General features: G+C 40.7%; 1 protein-coding gene across 2 annotated transcripts in view; it reads right to left on the reverse strand.

Annotated features, from left to right (window-relative positions):
• Window positions 1-13271, reverse strand: part of PGM1 (phosphoglucomutase 1) — a 68043-nt gene that overhangs the window by 10957 nt on the left and 43815 nt on the right. For both annotated transcript variants that reach the window (XM_003308153.5, XM_003308154.6), the window contains exons 6-8: window positions 12851-13005; window positions 10441-10556; window positions 604-739 (exon numbers count right to left, since the gene is read on the reverse strand). In XM_003308153.5, the coding sequence (XP_003308201.2) occupies window positions 604-739; window positions 10441-10556; window positions 12851-13005 (407 nt within the window). The remainder of the gene's footprint in view (window positions 1-603; window positions 740-10440; window positions 10557-12850; window positions 13006-13271) is intronic.

The raw sequence follows: 13271 nt of genomic DNA on the forward strand, positions 1-13271 counted from the left end.
CAGTAAATATCTGTTGAATAAATTAAAAAAATTATTGACAAGTATATAGCCCTTGGGGACCTATTTCACAAGGCAGAAAAGTTGATGTGGACTAAGCATAACTGTTTCTATAATTTATGAAAAAAAGTTTCTAGGCTTTCAGTGCCCCAGAGTTAACAAAACATTTTCAGACTCATTATTCATTTAATCCTCTCAACAGCTGGACTGTTATTCCCATTTCTACAGATGACAAAACTGAGTACAGAGAAAAGCTAAATGGCTCCCCAGTCTAGTAAGGGGAAGAAATAAAATTCTAATCCATTTCTCTGAATCCAAATCCAATGTTATGATCATGTCCACCCAATGGGCACATTTAAAATGCTTATAAAGCATTTATTCTTTTGATTATGTTAGCTAAATTTTTAAAGCCTCACTCTTTACGGCTGACATAAAAATTGACTTCATTTCATCCCTGACCAGATTATTTTTAAAGTCTCCAATTGAGAGAGGCTGGATGAACTAGGGTTTTATTAGCACTTAAGACAGGAGAGGCTGTGGATGCGCAAGAATTCTCTCTGCCCACTTCCCCACCTTACCTTGTACCCCAGCTGGGCTGTGGCTCACCTGGTGAAGAAATTCCGGCCATACTTTTGCCAATGATCTTTGAGAATGTCCTCCACACTCTGCTTGCGGGTGGCTAGGATGGAGAGCCAGGCAAGGACAGCCCACAGTCCATCTTTCTCACGGATGTGGTCAGAACCTGGAGGGGCGACAGCAAGCTGCTGTAAGAAACGTGCTTTCTCCCAGTACCTGAGAAGGTACTTGCTATGGTTTGGCTCTGCATCCCCACCCAAGTCTCATGTTGAGGGAGGGACCTGATGGGAGGTGATTGGATCATGGGGGACAAAGTTCCCCCTTGCTGTTCTGGTGATAGTAAGTGAGTTCTCATGAGATCTGGTTGTTTAAAAGTATATAGCACTTCCCCCTTCACTCTCTCTCTCCTGCAGCCATGTGAAGAAGGTGCCGGCTGCCTCTTCATTGTTCTGCCATGATTGTACGTTTCCTGAGGCCTCCCAGCCATGGTTCCTGTACAGCCTGCAGAACTGTGAGTCAATTAAACCTCTTTTCTTCATAAATTACCCAGTCTCAGGTAGTTCTTTATAGCAGTGTGAGAACAGACTAATATAGTACTCAACAGTAGGTGTGCAGACCCAAATAAAGGAGTCACACTGCCTGACTGAGGACTTGGGTACACAGGAGGAATCACATATTAAGTAGGCAACACGATACTGAAAAGAAATTGATGCTTCCCAAAGTGATTTAGAAACGTAAGGCATAAGTCAATAAAAATGTCAGTGAGATAATTAGGTGGAATTTGATATATCAGTTATAAAGTATTAATGTGAAGAGAAAACACAATAGATCTTAAATGAACAAACAGCAGAAGAACATGACCATTACAAAATTTCAATAATTCAAATAGTCTGGTAGCTTAATAGAACAAGAGTGCATCTGGAAAGAGATCCAAGCACACATGAGGCTTCAGTGTATGACAAAGGTCTCACTGCGAGGCTGTGGGAAAAGGGTAGATTACTTTTTAAATGGCGTTTGGATAACTGGATAAATAGCTTTAAAAAATTGTTTTCTTCCCTATAAAACACCATAACAAAAATAATTCCAGTTGAACTAAAAATTCGAATGTAAAACCTGAAAGCTTTTAAATACTAGTATATATTATATTAATATACATGTCTTTTTATAGATTTATATATATAAATCTTAGGGGTGATAAATAATGTAAATTCAGTATTCATAAAAGAAAACATTGATGTATTTATCTACTTAAAAATCAGCATTTCTATGCTGTAAAACTACTATGGACAAAATTAAAAGCCCATTGACAAACTTTAAAAAATTAAAGAGATCTGGTTGTTTAAAAATGGATAGCACTTAAGGTAGATGTTTAATACTATATATATATATATATATATATAAAATTTTATTTTTTGAGACGGAGTTTCGCTCTTTCACCCAGGCTGGAGTAAAGTGGCATGATCTTGGCTCACTGCAACCTCTGCCCCCCAGGCTCAAGCGATTCTCCTGTCTCAGCCTCCCGAGTAGCTGGGATTATAGGTGCCCGCCACCATGCTCAGCTAATTTTTGTATTTTTAGTAGAGACAGGGTTTCGCCATGTTGGCCAGGCTGGTCTCGAACTCCTGACCTCAGGTGATCCATCCGCCTCGGCCTCCCAAAGTGCTAGGATTACAGGCGTGAGCCACCATGCCCGGCCACATTTGATATATTTTAAGGCAGATGTTTAATACATTCAATATAGAAAAAATTCTTATGTATGAATAAGAAAAAAGAATTTCAATAGAAAAACAGGCCAAGGATATCAATAGGCGATTTGCCAAACAATACACATAGACACATACACCCAACCAATTAGTATAATAAAAAGCTGGTGTTATTTTTAAGAAGAAAAGTTAAAGTTAAAACCACAATGAGAAACTGCTACTTGCTTGACAAAAGGTGTAAAAATCCACAAGTGTAAAAATCCGAACAGCCAGTGCCAGGAGAATAAAAGGGAAACGGGATTCCACCAAAGAGCTGGTGGGAGTGGACGCTGGCACAATCCTTCTGGACATCAATTTGGCAAAAAAGGATCAAAGCCTTCAAATTGGACCTACTCATGGATCCAGCAACTCCAAGACACTGTTCTTTAACCATTAAGGTTTGGTTAAACAAACCTTAATGATGTCTCTTAAAGGAGACATCTGTCTCCTGCTAAGGTCCTTGCTAAAATCTTTAACAAAATTTTAAAATGGGCTTCTCGGGAGGATGTGCTTATATGCATGGACACCCTTTTCCAAGAGCCTGATATGGAACACAACTCTCATTTTTTTGCCTTTAAACTCCTTATTCTGAAAGAAAGCAGTCTATATGGAGCCTTATTTTCTGATTTCTGAATAGAACTGTACACAATTGCTCTATAATCATGCTCTCACATTATCCTATGTTGAATTCTTTATGTGCCTGCCCTACTGCACTTTCCGCTGGTCTTATTCTTCTTGGAATTGTTAGAGTATCCAGCACCATGCTGGGTATGCAGGAGGCACGTGGTGTTTTTCCTTCCTCTCTTCATCTTTTCAGACCCAGCTCAAATGTCCTCTCTTTTTTAAGACTAGCTCCCAACTTCCCTAGGCAGTCATGAACTCCCTTCTCTTTCTTCTCCTGTAGCAACCTGCACAAAACATCTGGGGTGGCATCAGCCTCCTCGAGTCTCAACCGTCTGTTTGTGAGCCTTTCTCCCCACTAACTGTGTGCTTCTTACGGGCATCTCTTATTTATCCTTGTAATTAAGTCTGGTGACTAGCATAGCACAAGGAATACGGTAAATAACTAATTATGAAAGACTGTGTGAATGAATCAACCAATCAATTTACTCCAACACTTTCTCTTTCTATTTTTGGTTCTTAAAAAAAACATGACTTTTTCTTTCAAAAGACTTTTCTCTTCAATAGGATACTACTTTTAGAAGTTAACAGTCCTCAAAACCCGGATGCAGGCAAAACTAGAGAGTAGGCAATATTTTTAGTGCTTTATATAACATATTTTAAAAATGTTTACCTAATTTTACTATCTTTAGACTTTTATTTGCCCTTACTGCTATTTTAAGGAGTAAAAAGCTCTCTGGCTCTTACGGCTTTTGCAAATGATATGTTTTGGCAACAGTTCACCCTGAGAAGCAAGATCCTGGCAGCTTCCCTAATATATTGGGAATTCATGACAGCAGTATACAGCTTGGAATTATTTGTCTGTGCTCCACTGGGTTTTTTTCTTCCTTCTTTTTCTCCTTAATTTTTTTTTCTTTTTTCTCTTTTGGCTAGACTGAAAGCATAGAAGGCAGTGTTCCTTGTGGCTTTTCCTGCCCTAAGCAAGGAATTTGATTTTTTCTTTTATGTGGAAATGAAAATAAAATCTAAAAATCTTACCCAACTCTGGCCAAGTTACTTGGAGATAACTAAATCATACACCTAATACTATAAACAAAATACCTGCCCTGGGTAACATAAACAAATATCCAATTCCAATTGCATAATCCTCAGCCTCTTTGGATATTCTGGTTCATCACTAATCACCTTGGATGTATCAAAAATTCCAGGTAATTCAATTAATACTCAGGAAGTTGGAGCAAATTTCATTTTCTTCAGGGTTCTGATGAATGATGCCAAGTTTCCAGTGGAAAATACCAATGGTGCAGGTACGTGTTTCTAAAGCTATTCTTTTTGCAGTTGTGGCTCAGTAGATAAAGCTTGATACTTAAGAATCAGATAAACCTGAATTTGAGGCTCTGTTACTTGTAAACTACTTGAATTTGGACAAATCACATTTTCTGTGGCTCAGCAGATAAAGCTTGATACTTAAGAATCAGATAAACCTGAATTTGAGGCTCTGTTACTTGTAAACTACTTGAATTTGGACAAATCACATTTTCTGAGCCTCAGTTTCTTCAACTGCAAAACAGAAATAATGCTAACTTCTCTCTCATAACTGTGAGAAATTACTACGAAAAAGCAAGTAGAAATAGTTTATACATTGTGAGGTGTAATGTAACTACTAGATACTGTTTTGAATAAAGGGAAAAATAAAAGGCTTTTATGGAAAATTATTACATTTTCCACTGACTTTATTATGCTTTTAAAAATAATGCTCCTTGATTGTACATATTGGAGAAGAAAATGGAAGAATATAACCTAATATGCTCTTTCCTCTGGGCACTGGGATTAGTGTTTTTTTCCTCCTTCCTTATTTCTCATAATGAACATAAATTACTTGTTTCATTATGTTTTAATTTTAGAAAGAGAATGAAGCCAAGCTCATTTAACTGTGAGAAAGGTAAAACACTCTGGGCAAGGACTTCTAGTCCCAGCTGGCACAAAAGACAGTGGTGGGTTTTGCACTGGGTCTCTTCACCCTTGCTCCGCTCAGGGACAGGAATTCTACCCTTTCAGCATCTTCAAACACCTGTCACTTTACTTCGGCCTAATCAGCACCTTGTGATAAGCACATACTCGGCTCAGCCAGGGCACATCCTGGGTCTCAGCCAAGAAAAATGTCAACCATTCCTGAGGGAGCCAAGAGCTAACAGTTTAGGGATTGGGTTACATTTACCACTATGGGCATCTCAGGAGCTGTCCTGGCTTCTGCCCCTGCCAGGTGACAGGCCTGAGGATGGGGGCATGACAGCTGAAAAACAGCTGCATGGAGTTCCCTGAAAGTACCAGTGTCTGTCTGTCTCTTTCTTTTTCTGTCAGTTTCTCTCTCTCCTCCAGCCCCCTGAACATACAGTTCTCACTGCCTGGAAAGCCCATTCCACATACACCTACTAGCCTGGCTAACATGTCCTGCAATTACTTTCAACTTCAGTCTTATCCAGGATGCCCTCCCCATGCCCTCTGTGCTTCTACCACTCCCTGTGATCACGCCATACCCTAGACTATGAGTTGTACTCCCCAAACAGGGGTTGGCCCAAAGTCAGTTGTTAAGACAGTCTGCCCAAAGAATGGCCGGGCCCCAGTTAACTGGCTGGGAGGCTCAGCTGACCTGCTGTGTCTGCAGTCCTGTCCTCTTGGTCTTCCACTGCACAAACAACTTCACTTGGAAAGGAAGGTGAGCTCCTCAGAAAGCCTTTTCCAGACCACTCCAGTCCCCAGGAGGCTGGCCCCAGGAACTGTCAGGCCTTCCACTTAGCAATGAGGCCTGACCTGCCTCATTACTGCCCCTGGAACTTGGTTTCCTTTCCATAAGGTGCCTTTGGAAGAAGATAGTTTAAGTGCCTGATAAGCAGGAACTCTGTCCTAACACAAACTTCACTTTACACTCAACAAATGTGAATCAGTGCCAGCATGTACCAAGCACATAAGAAGATACCAAGATGCACAAGGCGTATCCCCTGCTCTCACAGACGAGCACAGACATACAGGTGAGGGAGACAGACAGGCAGGTAACAGTTTAACTGAGTGAGTTATAATTAGGGTATAAGCCTAGTTCTACTGGCGTATTCTGTCTAGGCTATCCCCAGACATGGGGTGCTACAATCTTCGCCTGTGGGCTTTGCCTACAGGGAAATGTACTCAGTAGCTATGCAAGTTACAATGGGCAGAAAGCCAGAAAAAAAATCTGATCTCCTACACTACAGAACCAAGTTAGGCACCCTGAGAATAAAGCTCCCGAAGTACCCCTGTACTTCACCTTCTATTGCTTTGCACACCTGTAATTCATGGAGCCCTCTATGAGAAGGCCTTGTTCACCATGTGTCCCAGAGTCTAACTCAGTATCCAGGATAAAATCAAAGTTCAATAAATATTTGAGGAATGAATCAATGCAAAATGTATAAACATGAAGGACTTTTCATAAGAAACTAAAATTAAAAGAAATTTGCAAAGTGTTAATGCTGTATTTCTTTAAGTTATCACTCCTGTATGATGCATTAGCACTAGAACCTTTAAAGATAGGACAGGGAAAAAATATTGCTAGCCTCTAGACCTGACCAGATCATAACTTACATATCTCTAAGTGATACCAAGTTCATCATCAACCTGGTTTCCCATCACTCTTTCCCAAGCCCCCTATTTTCCTGAGGAAGGGTTCAAATGCATGGTATTGTATACTATTCAGTGACTTCACTTTCAAAGTCCCAACAATTCTAAGGTGGGATGGAACTGACAGTCTGCCCTCTACCATTGTGTATAAACATGTACATAATCATCCACGGTTAGGAAGAAAAAACAGCTTTGTACCATGAGATCAACAAACAACAGGCTTATCCTGTCCAGTTCTGGTCCCCATTTATCCCTGGTGTTTGTAATGCTGACCTCTGAAGAAGTAAGTGACCTAGCTTCTGTGGTTACCATATCCAGGTGAGAAAGCTGCTGCTCCTCCAGCACAAACAGACTAATGTATAATGTATACAAACAGACTAATGTATAATGTTAGTAATATTCCAAGATTGTTCTGCAGATGCTAGTGGTTTGTTTTACTCGGTGGACCAGTCCTGAAGTTAGTAGACTCCTTTGCACCTCTTTGCAAGCAAACTTCTTTTCTTTTGTAAAAGTGCATTTCTTCCCGCAAAGACCTTGGGGTTCCCAACCCTGGACTGTGGAGTGGAAGTGGTGTTGAGTCATTACGAGGGTCCCAGACTACGGCAAGAGGTGAGGTGTGGATTCCCCATTGAGGTGGGTGGTTAAGCCAGAAAGCAGTGACCAGTCACTATGGTTCCAGCATCATATAGGAATTTACATCAGATACCTTTTAAAGTTCTTTCTTTTCCAATAGCAGGAATCTGTCTAAATGGAAGGTGCCAAGTGAATAGTGTTCATGAACTCATTCAACAAGCGTTTACTGAGCACCTGTTCTATGCTGGGCTCTACGGGAGGCTCGAGGGACACAATGCAGGATAAGACACATAAGATCTCTGTCCTCATGGCATATACAGTCTAGTGGAGCCAACAGACATTAATCAAATAACCATAAGTAATTGTAAAATCACAGCTGCAACAAGTACAACAAAGAAGAGGTACATGGTGCCACAAGAGCCAATAATCAGGGGATTTGGCCCACTCTGAAAGGTCAAGGAAACGTTTTTGAGAAATTGTCTCTCCTATCGCCTGGAAAAATACAGAAATAAAGCACTCTGTGCTCAATTAAGCTATAGAATTCAAATGTTTCAAAGTTCATAGAGTCACTAATGTCTACCCTGAGAAACTCTATGAAAGAATTGTTGGAAACATTCACTAGCAAGGGGCATGGTTGCTAAAAATTAACTCCTCTATAAATAAGAAGATCAGGAGTTCAGTTAAATAAGCCCAGCTGCACTTGTTCACAACAGCGATCTATGCCTATGCAGCCTGGCTGTTTAAATGTTTATCTCAGAAATATTACACAAAAATTTTCTTTTTTTGAAGAGAGAGAGAGAGAAAGAGCTTGTGATTATCCTCATGATAATGAAGAGCATTGTCTCTTTGGATATGAAATATACCAAGGAGAAGCTAAAACCATGATTGGTACTAGGTGTTTGTTGAATGTGTTAATAAATGAGAACAAACTTTAACAATAGTCTAAAGTCTAATACTTTGGTTCAAAGAAATCAATTCCACAAACATAACATGAGAGACTTCCCTTGGCAAACAGTTCTAGGTAAAAACTTTAAGGGTTTAATTACCCACAACCTTACGTGGGCTAAACAGTATTATGCAACTTCCTAAAAACTAACATAAAAGAAAGTTATGTGAAGAAAAATACAGTGTCCTAATCACTAGAAATAATCATCCCACCCCACTCTTCACTTGCCAGGCCAACCCTGGAAGATTTGGGCTCAGTTCTGGGCATCACCTTCTAAGAGTGGCACTGGCAAACTCAGAAGCACCTAGAGTCTGGCACTGAGTCTATAAACAATGTGAAATGAGGAATGACTGGAGGAAACAAAGATGGACGGCCTGAAGCAGGAAGGACCTGAGAGCTGCTTCTTGTATTTGAAGGCCTGTTGTGTAAGAGGAGCAGCTTGTGCTATCCTGTCTTCAGGCCTGTTCCCTGTGGGTCAGCACCAGGGATTCCTACTTGGCTCTGGGGCTCTGATCCCTCTTGCCCAAGGCTTCCCACATGGGTCTGTGGAAAAAGAAGTTACTGTACATACTACGAAATGATAATAATAATAATCATTATTGTGGTGATGATATTGTATCATATCATCATAATTATTATATATAGTGGTAAACTATATTTAGGCAAAACTGTACTAACAGGATTCTTTATGGCAGAATGTTCTGGAATCTTCAAATGCTAATATCATTGTGAATATCCAAAACAGAGAAGTGTGGTCCAATTTTTCCAATTTTTCTTGACCCCTAGAACCCTCTCATGGAACTAGTATTCTTCCACATACCCACATGCTCTGGGAAACCTGACTCTAGACTTTTATCTTTTCACTAGGCTCAACACTGATACTGGTACAGGGGAACAGGAAAACAAAGGTTTTGACACAGTTGCTGCCTTCAAAGACATCTTCATTCATAAAGAATGACTGATGCCAGGCCTGAACTAGATGACCCTGTGGGGAGTTTCATGGGAGAAGACCACCTCATAGGCTCATTGGGCATTCATGTAGTATCCCTCAGAATAGCATGGCACCATGCCCATTATATGAAGTAGAAAAGGACTAAGCAGTGGCCTTGTAATCTCTGATTTAAACACCCACAACTTTGGGAAACTGTCTAGCCTTTGTTGTGGAAGTTGTTCAACCCCAAGACTCATCCAGCCTTCTTCATACCTTCCAATTCTATCAAGGCAGTTCATTGCCAAGGAATATTACCACTCTCGAAAATATCAAGTTGCTTAGAACTCTGTAAATATGTGCCTCCAATTTAGCAGCTCATTCTACCTGCTCTACCTCCAGACTTATAGGAAAGGAAATGAAGTCAGTATTCTGTTCTGTTTAACCTGGCATGAATTGCAACTCAATTGCAAAGCTGAGAGAATGCTTGATTCTGATCTTCTTTTCTTCACTAAAGGGTGACAGTAGAGTACTATAGGACCAAGATCAGCACATTTACTTAAAAATACTGGGTAGAGGGAATAAAAGGAGAAGAGATGCAGTCACTTAACTACCTTATAACCTGGCCGGAGACTGATACATGGGACAGGGCCACACACCTGAATAGACTTTTAGGAAAGAGAGACTGATACAGGCAGCATGAGGTAGCAGAGAAGGTCGTGAAGGAGGTGGGAGTTCGGGTCAATATTTGGACAAGCAGAGAGGAGGAAGGGGAGTGCAGAGAGTGAGGTCTATAGGTCTGGGGTCATCCCCTGAGAATACTATGTACCCTTCTTTCACTCTAATATTAATACAATTACACATACATCCTCAGGCACAACGATGTATTTTTAATTTCTTGATCACCTAGCAACTTAGTTCCACCCTCATGGTCTTCCTTCATTTAGCCTTGATTACTCTGCTATAGAAAACTTGGGCCTATAAAAGAGAAAGATTTAATGCTGTGCTGAAACCTCTTCTTAAATAAAAACAAAAAACCGACTTGCTCCACCGTATTTCTTCTCAGAAATGAAAACATTTATAAAGGTTTCTTTGACCACCGAAGGAAGAAAAATCTGTTTATCGCTCTGTTTAATCCCTGCAGACTCAATGACCACGCTGCCGAGGAGGCCCCCCAACTTCCTGTCTGAGTCGATATGATCCTCTGAAAGTAAAATTAGCCTTTCTGGCTGAATGTGCTCACCCCTTTTCAAATGTGCACATTTCATCAGGGTGGTTATAAATAATTTGTGCCTTGATTTAGGACACATCGGCTACCGTTGGTATTTCAGTGCTACTTTAGCAGTCTAAGCTTTTACTAGAAATAGTGGTTACAGGGAGGAAAATGCTAGCACAGGAGTGTGACTTACCGGTCCCGAAGCTCTCTTCCCCACAAAGGGACAGTTTGCTCGCGTCCATCAAATTCCCAAAAAACTTCCAGCCAGTTGGGGTCTCATACAAAGCAATCTTTGTAGCATTAGCCACCCTTCAAAGGCATGAAATCAAAGTTACATCACAGCAGGACTGTTAGCGTAGCCATGTGAGGGACGGAAAAGGGCAATCGTTATTGTAATCAAGGGTCCCATTTAGCATTTCTCAGAGTCATACATAATTCTAAGATTGGTGGAAAATCATAAGAGAAACCTTGTGCACAATGGGCTATTATATGTGGATTCAGAGAAGGCGGAAGAAGAAAGAATTAATTCAGATCATGGAGTTTAATATTTTAGAAGAAGCATCCGTAGTAAAATGTTCAGGGCTGCTGTTTAAGCTATTTAAACCCACATTTTGGATACAGACTGCATCTATAATCAATCTATAAAGAAGAGAAGAATGATGTTTTGATGCACCTGTAATCACAGAATCATGACATACTGGGTCTGGGCAGTTAGCATTTTACAGAGAAGGAAACAGGGCCCAGAATGTTATGTGATCAGACCAAGGTCACAAAGCCAGGATGACCGACCGCCCAGTATTCAGCTCTCTGGTCAGTGCTGCTTTTGTCTCATCAGAAGTCTCCCCAGGGGAAACGCCCAGTGGGATCTTCCCTAAGTACCGGCTTCACCCACACTGATTAGTGGTTCCCCTTCCCTTCTAACACGTCTTTTATTTCTCTCTAGGTATCTTTAAACTATTTAAAACCTCTGAGTGACTTAAAAAAAAAATTCCTTTCCCTTTGAACATGAAAAGTTACCTGATAAGTTCCATTCACTGTTTGAGCGGGATTTGCTTCCCAGAATGTTTGCCTTATTTCCAGGAAAGCAATGTCAGCTTTGCATTCTGATATTTGAGGAAAAATCAAATCTATGATTTTGAAAACTATGAAAGTACAATAAACTTTTATCTGGGTAATGAGGTACTTCAATTGTGATTCTATATGTGGATTATCAATTTTTCCAAAAATTGGAATTACACTGTTCTTGGATGACATAGAAGGTATTCCAGGACCTGACAGGCCTAACGTATGATAGTGTGACCTCAAACCAGCTCATAATTTCAAATGCAGGACCTGATGGTAGACGTGCTGGGCTCAAATGCTAGCTCTAATTTGGTGGTGAGATCTTGGACAAGACTGTTAACTTCCCTGACTTTCCATTTCCTCTTCCTTAAAATGAGGTCTGCTGTGAGGATCAATTGAGATGGTGAATGTAAAAAAACACTATACAAACTACAAACCACTATATGGATATTGGTGGCTATTTTCTTGTTAGCTGAAGCAGAGTCAGCACCAATTCCATAACCATCTCCCCTCTACAGAAAACAACTGCATGGCCCAATGAGTGGGAGCAAAGGCTCTGGGTTCAAATCCTGAGTCAGCCATTTACCAGCTGGGTGACCTCAGGTAAGTTACTTCTTCGTCCTTTGGTTTTCCCACCAGAAAAATGGTGTTAAATACAGCATTTACCTCATGGGGTTCATCTGAGAAGTAAATGAATTAAAACATGCAAAATATTTAGTGTCTACAACAAAGTAATGTTCAATAAACATCAGCTATTATTATAAGAGCCTAGAGATATATTACAGCCCACTTTCCTCCCTGGCCTAGACCTTTTATTCATTCATTCATTCTTTACCTTTTATTCATCACACATTTCCTGCACACCTGACATATTCTAACTAATGTTTTCCCTGGTCCTCATCTGTTATGACTTTCATTTTTCAACTTTTTAAGTGTGATCTAAGAAGCCACCTCAAAGCCTTTGTACAATGAAGTGATATATAAACATTCACTGTGTTTGTGTGGGCAAGAGCGATCCAGTCGTTGAAACTCTAAAATTACTTCAAACTGCTCTTTCACCCACACTCTGTGCACACTGCAAAAGGAAAGTGATCCTCCAGAATGATGTCTTGAGTACTTCCATTGTTATTCATTAACACTCAACTATTCATTAACTTTAAAAAATTATACATGTATGTGTGTGTGTGTGTTTGTCCTACTATGTGCCAGCACACTATGGTCAGGCAGAGTCCAGGATGGTGAACAAAACAGTCCTTTCTCTGCAGAAGTATACAGTCTAGCAGGGCAGCCCATCAAGAAAACAGCTACTAGAACACAGTGTGGTAAGTGCCAGGAGGAGGCCCAGGGTGCCAAGGGAGTGCGGAGAGGGGCATTGAATCCAGAAAAAGCCACCCATCCCCTCACACAAGAATCGCTCAGCACACTCTATGCATCAGATGCCCATGCTGAAAGGGAAGGACACGTGTTCCAGGCACAGTGAAGGGTACGGTGAAGACTGGGACGACCTGAGACAGGAAGGCCAAGGGAATGGAGACACCTACCGGTCCAGAGCACCACTCGTGGGCATGCTCCGTGCAAAGCCGCGGACCCCAGTCTGCTGGAAATACGGAATGCTGAAGATGTTGGCAGCAATGACAGCCACAGAGTCTGAAGGGTTCACAAAGAACCCATGCTTGCCCAGAATCATGTTTCGATCCTTGGGGAGAAGAGAGGATCAAAGAAAGACCTTTTAATCAAACTATAAGAAATCAAACTATCTTTCATGGGGGTTTTATAAAATGTAAAACTATAAAATTTGAAATTGATCTCTTTTCCATACTGCATTTTTAACACTGGGTTTTATTTTCAATGGGTTTATACAGTACCATTGCGCCAAAGGCACCTCCATGCCAAAGAGTTAAAACTGTTTTCAATTAAAGTCCAAGCACAACCTCCTTTTGAGCTGAGTCCTCTGTTCTCCCT

Source organism: Pan troglodytes, chromosome 1 (assembly GCF_028858775.2).
Source record: "Pan troglodytes isolate AG18354 chromosome 1, NHGRI_mPanTro3-v2.0_pri, whole genome shotgun sequence".
In the NCBI taxonomy this organism is placed as follows: Eukaryota; Metazoa; Chordata; class Mammalia; order Primates; family Hominidae; genus Pan; species Pan troglodytes.